Here is a 15,541-nt window from a genome sequence, read left to right on the forward strand (position 1 = left end):
GGGCTGTTTCACAATAATCAGGGTCAGGAAGAGGTCCGCTTGATGATGTGAAACCTGCATCTAGGCCATCTGTAGAGGCAGTAGAGGGTTATCATGTCTCCATGCAAATAGTGACAATATAAATTCCAGCAGCCGGTGTTTGAATGCCATGCTTTCACCTTGAGCCTAGTGGAGTGGTTTGCTCTGTCTAGTAACATATAAATATAGATTTGACCTTGTATGAATGTTCAGTTTGTTCTTAGGTAAATATTTTCCCCTTGTATACAATATTTGTATAAATATACAAGATATTGTTTGAATATACACTTATTTTCTAGTAGAATGACAGCCAACTTTAAGACCTTGACACTTTTGTCATTACTTTCATTCTATTTTTTTGGTAAATGTTGTATTGGATGTAGAATTATAGTCTTTTTCCTTTTAACTGACAACAAAAAATAACCTTTGTATTAAAGATGATAATGCTACTGTTATTTGTAGTGTGTATGAATATTGAAAATATATAAAAATGGTTGTATATAAATAAATAGGTGAAAAGTGAATTAAGAATATTTACTTTGTCAGGAGGCAATGTTATTAGAGAGTAAAAGTACTTATACAACCCATTGGGCAAATAGTAAAAAACATTATCATTACTCCGTTCACAGTGTTGATGGAACATTTTTAATCTGAACAAATCCCTCTTCCTCTCCTATATGCAATTAGAATAAAATATTAAAAACTTAACATCAAAAGGTATAAAGATAGGTTGTCATGAACACCTTGATATGAACCTAAAAAGACTTGCAAACAAGAAAGGAATGATTTCAGGTATATATAAACTTCTCCTCACCTCAACCGCCAATACTAATCTGCAGTCACAGAAAAGATGGGAGCAGGACTTAGGCATCACCCTTACCCCAGTTGAGTGGGACAGAATCTGGTCAAACTCAACATCAGTCTCCAAGTGTGTCCGGTTTAGAGTAATACAGTTAAAAATCCTTCACAGAGCATACATCACACCCTGTAGACTAAAAAAATGGATCAAACACTCTCGGGCCTATGCTGGCATGGTTGTGCGGAAGTGGGTGCCCTTTTACATTGTTTTTGTTCCTGTCCGGCTCCTGAACATAGAGATACTCTTAACTCCAGCTACATGCTTGCTGGGATCCCTGCTCAATGGCATAACATCAACATTTGCAAGTAAACGTATAGCCCTAGCGTGCCTTTCAACTAAAAGCCTCGTTCTTATGAACTGGAAAGTCAGAAAGCCCAACTGCTTCAATTTAAATAGATGGCTGGAGGACTTCCTAAACATCTTAAGTATGGAAGAAGCTGCTTTCTCCCTGTTATATTTGGTTAAGCCAGACAACAGGCTTTGGGATAAGATAAGGGCTTTCCTGGACTCAAACCATCTCGGCTGCCAACAATAATATAATAATATATATTAATAAATAAATATAAATAAAGAGAAATGAGCTATGAAAAACAGAAAAATAACGGTAATAATAATGAAAGAAGTGAAATTAAATGGGAAATGGATGAATAGGTGAATTAATCATAAGAGAAAGAGATGTGTGTGTGTATATGTACATATGTGTGCATATATATGTATTTATTTTTTGACTATTTATCTATTTATCTACCTATTAAACAATGAAGTATACCTATATTATAAAGCAAATCATGTATAAATACAACACCATATGCACACATCAAATGTAACTGACACTGTAATCCCCCTGCCTCCCACCCTTCATGTTATGTCCTGTCCTACTTGTGATGTGTGTGAGCCATGTCCTTGTCCGTGTGTTTTTTGTCTTGTGTGTAATGTTTAATAAAATATAAACGTTAAAAAAAAGAGTAAAAGTAACTTTTCTAATAAAACAAAAAACATCTCGAAGTCCGCAGGGAAATGTATGGAGCCCTTATTAGACTTTCCATAGAAGTAAAATAGACTGTCTTTCCAAAGAGAGGTAAAGGGTAATTACTTCTTACATTGAAGAATAAAAAGAAAAGGGCCCCATATACAGTATCGCTCTAAAGGGCACATCTTGATCTCATTCATATAATCAACCAGGAAGTTTTGTTAATGCTATTGAAATCAAATCAATCATTTTAAAAGGGCAATGTATTTTGCTGATGAGATTCAAACGTGTAGCAGAAGAATTCTCACTAATTAATTTTCTCCTCAGGCTGAGGCTCCACGAGGTGAAGGTGATCAAGGATCGGCGGCACCACCTGCGAACTTACCCAAACTGCTTTGTGGCCAAAGAGCTCATCGATTGGCCTGATCGAACACAAGGAGGCCTCTCCGACCGAGACAAAACGGCTATCACGATTATGCAGAAGCTTTTTGGACCAGAGCATCATTCACCACGGTGAGGCTGAGTGAGGGGTTAATCTTGTGTGGTAAATTCACTTCTATTGTTGTTTCTAATTTCTGTAACAACTAGGGTTTCTCTGTCATTCTCTTTTTGTCTTGCTTTACACTTCCTGGCGAATCACGTGTGCCTCTAGGTCGATGATTCTCTGTGTCTTTCATATAATGTTTCACACGACCTGTTTCACATTTGACTAGCAGTGGAAAACGTGACCAAAAGAGTGACTAAAGCGTCCTCTTTAGTTAAAGTTTAGGCAGAGCAAATTCAATGTTAACTCATCCAAGCTGTGTTTAGGTTTCATTGACAGCTCAATACACAACAAATCTAAATTCCCATGACCCCCTTTAACTTCTATTTTCTATACCATCATAAATTACACTTCACTGGTTATATCCTTAAGACTGTACCCTCAAAGCACTTATGTTTCAGTGTGTGACGAGCACCGGGAGTTCAAAGACCTGAAGCTGTTTTAGATCGCTTCCGGAAAGGACGACGGCAACGTTCCCGTTGGACAGTGAGGCCAAAAGTCCTTCATGAGGGGGCAGAGGATCTATGAGAAGTATGAGCATATGCAAAACACGACATGACACAGACATTTCTCTTTCACCCTGTTTAGCATGAAGCTGTAGGAATGTTATGAAACAGCTTTCTTGCCATGGATTAGATAAGAAGATTGACACCACTTTTATATATGGATGATATGTTATGACGTTATCGAGCAAGCTGCTAGTCTGCTTAGCTTAGCATACCATCTGGAAACAAGGACATTTAGTTTATGTGTTCGACAACTTTGTAAGCAGTACCAAATGCCAGGTGGATTGTGTGCTCTATTTGGACAGATGCCAAGCTAGATTTTCCCTTTGATGCACTGATATTTCCCAGAAATATGCTTTAACCTCCTCGAAGATTATCTGTTGAAGGGTGAGGATGTGATGAAAAAATGAGTAATGAAATTGCTGAACCAGTGTGTCGGAAGATGCCGCTACCTTTTAAATGTTTTGAAAAATGTCTTGGTAAATTGAATTCTACTAGATTAGAGCGCATAGTTTGGAGCTTAACTGTCTTTCTAAACCATGATAAAAGCCTGCTGGGATTGAACAAACAGAAGATATTAGAAGCAGTTTGACAAGAGATGAGTCCTACAGTTGTCCAGGGACACTGCAGAAATGTGTTTATCTGAGGGCAGAGGACACCACTAATGGGACTGTTTATGTTTATCATCAGCTTTCTTCTACCCATGATGTTGTTGTTCAAATAATGATATGACTAATTGTTGCTATAGTAACCCCAAAGTCTTTCTGTGTGCGTTTCCGCTCCTCTTATTGGCATCTGTACAGTTTTGATGTAAACACACACTCTTTGCGCTTACGACTAAACCAATAAGTTCAGCCCTTTTTTTGTAACACACACACACACACACACACACCACACACACACACAACCACACACACACACACACACAACACAACACTGCTTGACTGCCCTACCCTGTACAACACATCCTGCCACCCTCTGTCACAATGAGAAAACACTATTCCTGTCTCTCTCTTAACACATACACATCCACTCTCTTACAAACAGAGGCACATTGTCCATATTTCTTTCTGAGAAAACACAACAACACACACACACACACACACACACACACACACACACACACACACACACACAAAGCAGTTGCATAAGAGGAAGAAATAGTCCAAGGGGAGACATCTGTCCGTTTTAAGCTCTCAAAGCTATGTGTTTATGTAATCACCATGGTGCAACCCAGGATACACACGCAAGAACACACACGCAAGAACACAACGCATAACAACACACACACACAAGAACATACATGCAAGAACACACACACACACAGCCCAGAAACACACACACACACAGCCCTCAAGCTTTCTCTGGTGGTTGCCTCCTTACAAACTAAACTTGCTTAATGATAACTGTTATTGCACAAGTAACATTCCAAAAACCATATCAAAGAAAACTGACCATCTCCCAGTCTCTATGCTTTCTTTATTTAAGAATTGGTTTGCAAAGAATTTAACAGAATTACTTCTAAAACAAAACTATTAGACCTGTTGTATTGTTTACTCTTGAACAGAAATGAGGCTTTATTAGATGTCGGTCGGCCTCAGCTTTTAGGTCATATCCATATACTCGAAAATTGCATTTTCTTTTATGGTCTGTATATTGGTGCAAGCACCTCTTTTGAGCCATGCTAGTAGGCTAGAGGAATGGTCATGTAGGTTGGTCTTTTACCTTCTTTTCTTCCAGCCTAAACTGAATTCCAACCGTGATGCACATTGATGGTTTCCCTCCAAATAAATTGTAATAACTTTGAATGATTCCCTGACTTTCTCTGAAACATCATCATCAGGTCAATATTAGTTATCTCCATCAAGAAGGTTTATGTTTAAGGTAGTTATTCTGGTCTGTTTGTCAGCACTATTTTTAGAAAAACTATAACCGATTTTATTAAAAAGGTCCGACTGGTACCTTTTTAGATTGTACAGTGACTTAATGTTCCAAAAGTGATGTTATTTTCATTATCATCATCTCCAGCTGTACTCTGTGGTTAATGATAATTAGTTAATTTTAGCATGCTAACACACCACCACTAAGGTGTTAAACATGATTAACATACAGTATGTGGCGTCAAGTACCCTTCCTCTCAGCCAGATTCATCTAGTGCTTCCATTGGAAAAATAAACAGCACTTTTCACACACTCATTGATCTCTGGGGCTGTCAATGTTCCAATCAGCAATAAACAAACCTCAGAAAAACATTTCAAACAGTTGTTTTGACAGCATTCCCGAATCGACAATGTTTGACAAGCCTTTCAAAGTGTGTGTGTGTGTGTGTGTGTGTGTGTGGTGTGTGTGTGTGTGTGTGTGTGTGTGTGTGTGTGTGTGGGTGTGTGTGTGTGTGTGTGTGTGTGTGTGTGTGTGTGGTGTGTGTGTGTGTGTGTGTGTGTGTGTGTGTGTGTGTGTGTGTGTGTGTGTGTGTGTGTGTGTGTGTGTGTGTGTGTGTGTGTGTGTGTGGTTTGTGTGTGTGTGTGTGGTGTGTGTGGGTTTGTGTGTGTGTGTGTGTGTTGTGTGTGTGGGTGTGTGTGTGTGTGTGTGTGTGTGTGTGTGTACCCCCAACATAGTCAGGCTCATATTGAACTGTCAAATGAAACAAACAATCTTTACTTGAATGTAACCTTTATTTTGGTTGAATAGAGATGTATTTTATTTAGGGAATGTTGATGTGGTAGATTCGCTGAGCATGAATGGCCTGCTCCATGCTTACACAATGCGTCACACACCAGAATGTTTTCTCTTTACCTCACTGGGGCATTTCCTGTCAGTTTATTGTTAAAGAGCATAAGTTGATTTTATTGCCCAATCTGTAAAACTGAGTTTTTCCATAAAGAATCATAAAAAAGCACCACTTGTGTGCCTACCATAAACATTATAACTTTCTTGTTAATCAGTCATACAGCATGAAGAAAAGCATTGAAAATGCTCTGTTTTCTTTGTTAATGTACCTTAGTGTAAATGTGCTTATAGTGATATTTGGTGTTTATCTTCACATACATTTTATTAGACAGTTTTGTAACTTTGATTCAAACCATCCAATAAGCGGTCCATTTTCCCTCTTTTGATCAAAAACATTTGACTCCTAATCTTCTGACTATTACAAAACCTGTTCTGGAACATGAATGATAATTGTTAAAATATAATATAGTTATATTATATATATATATTCAACTCCTTAGCGCCCAAGACTTAGCTCTTGTCATCTGCACCTGTTTTATTGTTATGTCTGGGCATCCACATTTTCGTAGACAGAGATTGTGACGAGAGTGAAAGAGACAGACAGTGTATCAGTTTCATGTGTCTTTACAAGGCTAGAAAAATGTCTTAGTCGCTGTCATTGCCTAGACACCACATTCCTTTCTGGACCATTTTGCATGTTTTAGCCCATTAACTGCAAATTGAATTTTGCCAATTAACGATTATTGGTGACCATCTTTCTGCTAAACCAAGACTGAGCAACCACAACATTTTATTTGTAAAGATCCCAGAGGTTACAACTGATAATGTCTAGTGGTTCATTAAATCAATTGCTGTCACTTAAGAAAAGATCCTGACCCTTTGCCCATGGCTTAATGATAACTGGTGGGATGTCTTTGATTATTACAGGAAATCCGGTCCACATACAGGGTTATTTACAAAGGAAGGGTTTACCATAAAGGCATTTCAACAATGTTTTAACTAGACTAGATTGTCTTAAAGTAATTCTAATCTGTGCGGAAATTCCTGTTAAGTACTTCAAGTAATGTTATCGGGTATTTGCTGTTCATGAGGTGTCGCTGTTAGAGCTTTTAGAGGTTGTGAGCGAGATTAAGAACTGTACAAAACATAACATTTTCTGACATGAGAAAGTGAAATTCATGGTCATGTTGTGCTTTAAACTGTTTGTGTATCAGAAAAACTTGCAGTAACTCACTTAGCTGTCATGTGTCATGCAGCTGAAAACAAGCTCATGAACACGTGTATACATGTCATAACCATATGCTGCAGCTTTAAATCTGTCATCTTTTGTTAAAGGGCATCTTTGGTAGTAATGCTCAATAATACTGAGCTGCGAGGCCTCTCCTGTTAAACACAATGCGAAACCATTTAATTGATTAAAAAAAAGGCAGACACAATTGGTTACCTCCACTAACAGTTGTACTAACTGTAGAAATAATCTATATATAGAAATGACTCAGGTTCAGTGTTTAATAATTAAAGGTAGAGAGAAAAAACATGTACTGGTTACTGTATATCAACCTCTGGTTCAGATGATTTTTGCTCTGGTGTTTTTATTTTTAGTTTGAATGACTTTCCCTAAAACTTTTGCCGGCCTGTGACCCTATGATTTACTTTATAGTGCCTTCACATGTCCCTTAAATGACTTATAAAGTCATATTTGTATTTCTAAAAGTAGTGGCATGGCTATCAGTGCCCACTGCCCAAACACCATGCAACACCGGATCTGAGTGCAGGCAGTCAGTGGTGGTCCTACAACCTCTACCTAACTCCAGCTGAGTTAGGTATGCTGACTGAGCAACTACGCTGAGTGCATATCCAAGTCAGGGCAGTGTGCATCTTCCCACCTTAAGTCATCAGGATACATTTTATATGAACAGTGTCATGATTTGCATAGTATACTGCATACACCCAAGATGCTATTATCCCAAGCACTGCGTTTACTTTTAAGTACCGGACGTTGAGACAATCTCTTTAAGCAAACACATCATGATCTGTTGACTTACCATGTTTAAATGGATTAAAGGTTATTGTGTGCTCAGGCACGTCTCATGGAACATTATGTCCACTTCTTTCAGCATTTAAATGATGATGTTGCCTGATAGTCTGGGCTGTTTTCCAACAAAGCTCCTCATCTTTCATATCTTGATATCTTAACAACATCTTTACTTTACATGAGTGAAGGACTAAAGCATTCCTGGGTGTGCAACTCAAACCATTTCTCTTAGATTCATATAAACTGCAGGTCTAATTTTTACCTCAACCCGGGGTGAACTTTGAGGAATATAGTGTCACCATGGGACCAGGTTTATTGAAGATGTTATCTTACCTTGGTTTAAGGCCTGCTGCTTTGGATCATCAGTTGTTGCTGAATTAACCTCTCTGAGAGGATGGCAGAAAACACTCTATTTTTACACACTGGTGCACTTCATTTAGCATTCATTTAGTTCAATTTCACATATCAGGATCCTCATTCAGCTTCATTAAAGTGCAAATTGTTGTCCTGGTCTCTGGAGGTTTTGCCATTAATGTTTGGCATCCCAGGAAATGTATAAACAATAGAGCTGATGGCTTGTCCATGCCAAACAAAAATAAGCGTATTTGTTTTCCTGCCGTAAGTTAGATGAGAAGATTACCTCTTGTGCCTGTACAGTAAATAAGAAGCCAGTTCCAAAGCAGGTTAGTTTAGTATAACAACTTGAAACAGGGGCTGATCTGTCCAAAATTAACAGAATCTGCCACGTATGATAAGCATGTCTTACATTTCCTTTAACCCTCCATCTATGAATTTTGTATATATTGAATCTCTTTACTGACTAGCTTATCTGTTTTGCTAAAAGTCACAACCACGGTTAACTAATAAAGATTTAGAGATGATTCTATTCTCTGAAAACTAGGCAGGCAGCACTGTTTCTTCTATGGAACCTGAATCCCTTGGCAAAAGGATAACTTTAAGTTTTCAATCATTTAAGTACATTAAATGTTCTGGGTATTATTACAAATCTTTCAATTGACATCTACCTATCTGTATTGAACAGTTTGGTGTGTTGTAATGACAGTTTAGTGAATGACAGCTGTTTAAACAGACTGTGGGAATGTATTTGTGCCAGCAGCCAAACACAGCCCAACGAGGCGACATGTTTAGTATCTCTGTCTATTTGATGGTACATTTAGTTGGTAGCACATGTTATGACATGTACAGGTGTATCACAGAGAGCTTATCATCTCTTATAACCGCTGCCTGGCAGGTTTATTCTGTGGGAGAGTTTAGGTCTCAGTGTTAGGGTGTTAATGTGTGTTTAAAGGAAGATATTTAGTGATTATGTCCTTGGCATGTGTGTACATGTCTGGTTTTGTTTGTTGATTCATAGTTTTCGTGTACAAGGCTTCAAGAAATAACATGAATTTAGTTTTAAAATTCACATATGTGGCTGAAGCGCTTACCCCCACAGTTACAGCGCAGTCTTTGTGCTCTTTGACCAGACAAATTACAGAGTGGAGAAATGAGAAAGCTGCTGGTGTGGAGGGCTTTCACTGCTGGAAATTCCCTTTTTAAAAATTAAAGTATCTCGAATATATCTGTTAACAATGTGAAGCATTCTGACAACTCACATTTTGTTTCTTCAGATGAATATCTACAACTAAAACGACTAAAGTACATGTCCTGCAATCTGTTGCTTTGGAGACCTCAGCTAGGGCCCCAAATGTAGTGTTTTATAACATATTTGCCTGAAAGAGACAACAATACTGCACTTAGATCCTAAGTGGATTCAAATTGCTGAGTGTGAACTTTTCACAGTTCCCACAAAGCTAAACTTTAAACCACCATCAGTGGGGCGAGTGGTTCGTTTAATATATCACTCAGTGTATTGATAACATTCTTTTGAATGCAACACTCTACTCAGTGTCTCAGTCCCATCTCTCTAACTTCTGAACCAATTATAGTAACAGAAATGTGCTCTCGTCTTCTCTCTCCACAGGTTGATGAACACAGAAAACACCTTGTTACAAACCAGGGGAGGAGAGAGGCGGCACGTATGAGCGAGCGCTGGTGGGCTCTGAGTTCATTGACTGGCTACTGCAGGAGGGCGAGATGCGGCCAGGGAGGAGGCGGAGCAGCTGGGGTGCAGGCTCCTGGAAACATGGCATCATCCAGCACGGTGAGGAAGACGCTCAACTGTTGTTTTATCTAACTATTTAAAGAACCTACCGTATCAGGCATCACTCAATTACTCCTTTGTTTCCAAACACTTTATTTGGTATGATAAATAAAATGCAACAAAATGTACTCTGATTAGTCTAAAGTCCGATACCTTTGACACTTTTATCAAAGTCAAATTCAGTATAATTGAATGCTAAATGATGTGAAATGCTAACATTGTTTTTAGCAATATTGTTACTTATGAAAATGTCTATCTTTGATATTGAATTTGAAATGAAATCTGAAATACTTGATTCTACTCTTTTTTTATGCCGATATAATAATTTTTTGAATCAGGTCTTTGGGTACACAGCACTAATGTTTAGTCGCAAAATATAAAGAAATATAAGAATAAACAAAAGTCCCATATGCCTAAAAACTAAATATATTATGAGAACAATTCACCTTTCAGCCAAAATTAAACATTTCAATGCTAGCACAAATAAGGTTATAATAATTGTGATCAAATGTAGGAAATATAATCTCAACGCATTTTATTACTTGCTGCTTCTGCTTCAGCTGGGGCGGCAGACGCTATCAACAGAGTAATTATCTGTGCTTGACACTTGGTGAAAGTTATTCCCCTGCTGTAATCACATGATCCTTTCAAAGAGCTCAGTACGTCATATCAACTGACCCTACTGGCCTGACTATTTGCTCCTTGGCAATCATGCAATCCGAGTAACTGTTGTAGACCTCAGTGTGATTACAGCCCCTATTTGCACACCTAAAGACAACCGTTTTGATTATGAAAAGTCAATGTTTTCAACACAGAGAACACTTAACTGGCCACTTTAGCATCAAAGATTGCCTAGATAGATTACAGTGGCCCCTTTATAAAAAAATATATTTTAGAAATAATTCTAGCCCTGCAACCTGAAACTATTTTAAATAGCTCTCGTTCTCGTCCACCCCTAAAACTTGTTGAAGTTTCATGTGGGCTCCCAGTCGTTCTGAACTGACCCACATAATGTCTCAAACGCCGGCTGGGGTTGTATTTCACTCGGTCTTGATTCTCTGTGTCTCGTTTCCTGACCTACATGGCTCGGTCCCTGTTCAAGAGGTACTGAATGTTACAGAGAAATAAAACACCAGCAAAAATGTGACATGATGTCACAGGTATCACAAGGTCAACAAGTTCTACTAGCTATCATGTTATCTGTGAATAGGTGATATATATATATATATATATACACCTTGAAAGGATGTGAATCGGTTAGGCTTAGAGTCTTAGTTATGTAAGAAAAAGTACTTGTACCACTAAGTGAAAATACTCCTTCATTCAAAACAGTATTTAGTGTACTGAGGCTGGTTGAAGTGGGAACTCATTTTATCAACTTTATATAGTTATGTTTTAAACATGTCCTATAATCTCATACTTAATTTTAATCAGACTATACGTTTCCTTCTCTTTTTATGTCCTTGACCACTTCCTTGATGGTCTCATTCTCCTCCTCTTACAGTCAGACCACTACAGTTTTATATTTACAATTTTTTTTTAACATTGAACGTGAATCCTGAATGAGTTTCCGTCGGGTTACCGCACGACAGGAAATTTGATTTGACGCTGATACCTGTAGTTTATACCAGGTCTGATTTAATTAGTGTGTATTACTGCAGAGGAGGCAGATGTCCTCACTGCTAGAAGGTTTTAGTTTTTTCCATTTGGAACTTAAACCGTTATGTAGATTTCACCATTCTTATTCTGAAATCTACCATGCAGCATTTTAAAGAATAAATACAGGATAGAATAAATCATATTACAAACAACTTATTAAACATATTAAAAACAAGATAGCCTTAAACACAGCATGCAGAACAAATGTAATGTGGATTAGAGACTGTTTGTCCATAAGGAATAATAATTCATGAAAATACTGCTCCCACTTCACTTAGTTTATGTAATACAGACCTCATAGTGTCACCCTCCCTGTGGAAAACAAATGCTCCACTGCTGCGTGATATGCAGACTTTGCACTGTTCATATCATCCCAAACCCTTTAGTTACAGTAGGGAGAGTGATTTAAAGTAATAAAGTGTTATTGATCATGTGTTTACAGGCCTCAGCTCCCATTAGTAACACTTACAAACATGTTGGTGTAGGATAACTGTTATCTGCGTTATTGTGCAGAGGTCATGCTACCACATCATGACGTATATTATAAAGAAGGAAAGGTCTGGATGGTTCCGCATTGTGCTCATTGTTTACCATGGGACAATATGGTCACTGTTTTTTTACACTATACATCTGACCAGCTGAGAATAGGGATAGAGGGGAGCTTTAGAACGGGCCTTAAAGGTTGCAGATAATGTTCATACTATAAACAAATCAAGTATATAAATCACATGAATGGTCAGAGTAAAAGTTGCTGTATCGCTATTACAAAAAGACAACAGCAGGTGTGATAATACTGGGGCAAGGCAGTAAATGTCTAACTGACTCTAAATAAGCAGCACTAGAAGAATTTGAAAAACTAGCAGAGAAACCTGATTCCTTGTCCATGTTTAATGTGGAGATGAGAGTGAAACACTCCTCTAAAGGCTGTTTCATAGTGTGTGTTTCCTTTTGTCGCATACGATGAAAGGAATTTGTTAGCCTTGTAAAGGACACGTGAATTAACCACAAGCCCAATGAATCAAACGATAACTAAATAGATACACAGCAGAAATACAATCGAACCCCATGTTGCATGCGGAGAATTTGGGCTCATAACCAAATCCAAAGGTCAGGTCTAACAGGCTATATAAATTTATTTTTAAGGAAACCAAACTGTTAAATGCAACGCAATAATCCAACTGACCATTTAACTATAGGTTTCCCATTGAGCCAGTGTTCCAATGTCTTAAATAAAGCTGGTTTTATAAAAAAAAAGTGGTTTTAATTGGGTGGGGGGGGGGGTGATATGAATGGGCCTGATGACTCATCACGATACGACGTTACAGCGTAGCTTTTGTTGAAAATAAGTCAGTCTGCAGCAGTGAGCAGGCTTAAGGAATACAGGCTTACTTATTGAACACAGAATTATTAGGCTTCAATTTCTGAGCAGGTTACAGATGTATGTTGCTAGGTGCTTCATCGTCATCCCTTGTTTTATTTTAATAAACAATATATTTTTAATTTACTTAAGTAGTCTATAGTTTTGAACTCCTTTCCAAAATCATGAACAAACAAAGCTATAAATAATTAGATAAAATACGGGGTATTCATTTAAAAAAACAAAGATTAAGCAACTCTTGAGTCAAGACTATTAATATGTGCTTCATCCTGTAAGACTTAACCTTTTCTCTTCAGTGTTCACCAAAACTTTATTTTTTGTAATATATATTGAATAACTTCACTCAAATAAATCCTGGGCTTGCACATTAACATTCAATTGACAGTTTCATGTGATTTTGTCAGGTCCATATTGATTTATTTTGAAGTGTACTCTGCCTCCAGCTGAGGGTAGCTGAGGTTGAAGCTCTCTGAGGTCATTTCATGTTTGTTCATCAGCTCAGGTGAGCGTACAGTTTGTTAAGTGCTGCTCTGTCAAGTTTAAAGTTTCAGGTTCGATTACACTCAGTTCATTTGAGGAGCCAAGTTGACATGTGGGGAAAAAAGGGGCCCTTAGTAAAAATAATCGGACTTGGGTGCAAGAAGCCAGAGTCTGACTCTAAATAGTATAGAAAGACATTTAACTGACAATGGTTCATGTTATAGTTTTAGAAATGTCATAATCAATTTCCTCATCCTTTTTGATTTCTACCTTCTTCACAAACTTTAACACTAAAGATTCCCGTGTTTTTATTCCTCTCTACTTATGTTTAACAAATCATATTTATTCTTCTTTTAGTCACCAACAAACACCACTTTGCCAATGGACCCCTGCTCTTCCAGTTCAGGATGAATTTCCGTAGACGACGGCGGTTGATCGAACTTCTTCACGAGCGCAGCCGCTGCATCCCCGAGAGTCACGACAGCCCCTTCTGTCCTCCCTCCGCAAACAGAACTCAGATTGGAGGCAACACCAGCTTCCTCTCAGGTACTCACTGCTCTATGTTCATATCTCTGGCCTTCAATCAAAGCCTTACATTTTGGAAAATGGATTGTTTCTGTATTGCCATTATAGATTTGAAGTATTTTTGTAGAAAAAAACAACATTGTCTTGTATTGATATACACACACAAAATGAACCATTGTCCTGGTTCTATCTGCCATATGAAGATAATAATTGTGTTGGTAATAGTAAATAGTGCCTGGGTCTTTGTTGACTTGGCCTACGATTAGATTTGTAATTAGAAAACATGGTAGAGAGAGAGAGGGTCCCATGGGAACTTGACTGAAGTGTGCAACCATGTCAGAAAAAGTTTATAATGGGAAGAGCATTACAGAACTAATACTTTTTTTTTTGGACAAATACAACAGTAACCCACTTTTTTTAAAACTATTGGTTGCCAGTTATGATAATTGATGGGGATTAATGAGGCATCTGTCCTTCCAAATGAGCTTTAATACCTCTTAAGCCCGAGGTCCCCCCCAGTGGACCCCTCCCACCGTTTTTCTTACGAGACTATATGTCTCAGGGCTTCTTAACATTTATGAAACTATTAATGTTCCATACCCTTTTAAAACGGTAAGAAACTCATCTAACTGACAATAGTGAACCATTTTTAAGCTAAAAAGAAACACAAGAGTAATACCAAGCCTTTGAATTAGCATGGAGCGAAAAAAATGCTAACTAATGCTAGACGGACTTTTGCACAGCACTCAACGGTAGAAATGCCCTTATTACTTATCGTAAACTGCACAAACAAGATATCCGATTAAAGCTGAGACTCCACAGATTCCACACATGTAATGTCATCACGGTAACGACCCCCGAATTCCTGGAACAATCAGCCAGAAAAGAAAAAGTAAACTACATCCGGTTTCAAAATATTACAATAATTACGTCTTACCTTTTTGATTTGTGATCAAAAGTTGTGTTCAACGGAATAAAAAGAAACGCCGCTCAAGGTTAATCCAAATGTCTTTGTGTCACGTAGACATTTTTACTGATAATCCATCATCATATTTATGGCAATATACTGGGTATAAAGTTTTGCCGTCCAGGCTTGTACTTTCAGAATATGCTCTTCGTTTGCTTATCTATTACGTCCGCAATGGTAATGTTTACGTGGATTTGGGAACTGCCCATCGATTCTATTGGATGTAATGGTTAAGAAAAAGGGTGTAAATCACCCAAATCGACCATGGGTTCCAGAGATATGGTCCCTGCGTAAAGTATAAAGAATGCCAGCCAGCGTAAGCACATTACGCAGCAGACTTTACTTATTGTTTACTACGTAAGGGAAGGCAGAAATTGCCAGGACCCAGAGCGCACGGAGCACAGAGCGGACAGCAGATAACGGAATTGCAGTTCTCATTCATAACACTCTCCGTTCGATGTCTCACTTGGGATGCGCCTCATCGCGGAGCAAACAGAAGCATCAATCTCATTACGCCAATCCTGATTGGCTGGTGATCTTGACGTCAGCGTCAGGGAATCACCCCCTATAAGTAGCTTGCGCCACGACGCATGCATCATTCAAACACCTCTTCTCGCTTCAGAGAACATCTCTATAGTAGCCGGACAAGCTTAACGGTCCACAGACTGAACCCAAATATAACCATTTCGGGTCGACGGGTGCTCACCGG

At 38.3% G+C, this 15,541-nt stretch overlaps 1 protein-coding gene across 1 annotated transcript in view; it reads left to right on the forward strand.

The window, feature by feature from the left end:
* Positions 1–15,541, forward strand: part of deptor (DEP domain containing MTOR-interacting protein) — a 34,850-nt gene that overhangs the window by 3,256 nt on the left and 16,053 nt on the right. The window contains 8 exon segments of the mRNA XM_034227772.1: positions 2,175–2,268; positions 2,270–2,360; positions 2,793–2,922; positions 9,644–9,680; positions 9,682–9,757; positions 9,760–9,803; positions 9,805–9,823; positions 13,698–13,886. Coding sequence (XP_034083663.1) covers positions 2,175–2,268; positions 2,270–2,360; positions 2,793–2,922; positions 9,644–9,680; positions 9,682–9,757; positions 9,760–9,803; positions 9,805–9,823; positions 13,698–13,886 — 680 coding nt within the window.

The sequence above is a fragment of the Gymnodraco acuticeps genome, unplaced genomic scaffold (genome assembly GCF_902827175.1).
Source record: "Gymnodraco acuticeps unplaced genomic scaffold, fGymAcu1.1, whole genome shotgun sequence".
NCBI lineage: Eukaryota > Metazoa > Chordata > Actinopteri > Perciformes > Bathydraconidae > Gymnodraco > Gymnodraco acuticeps.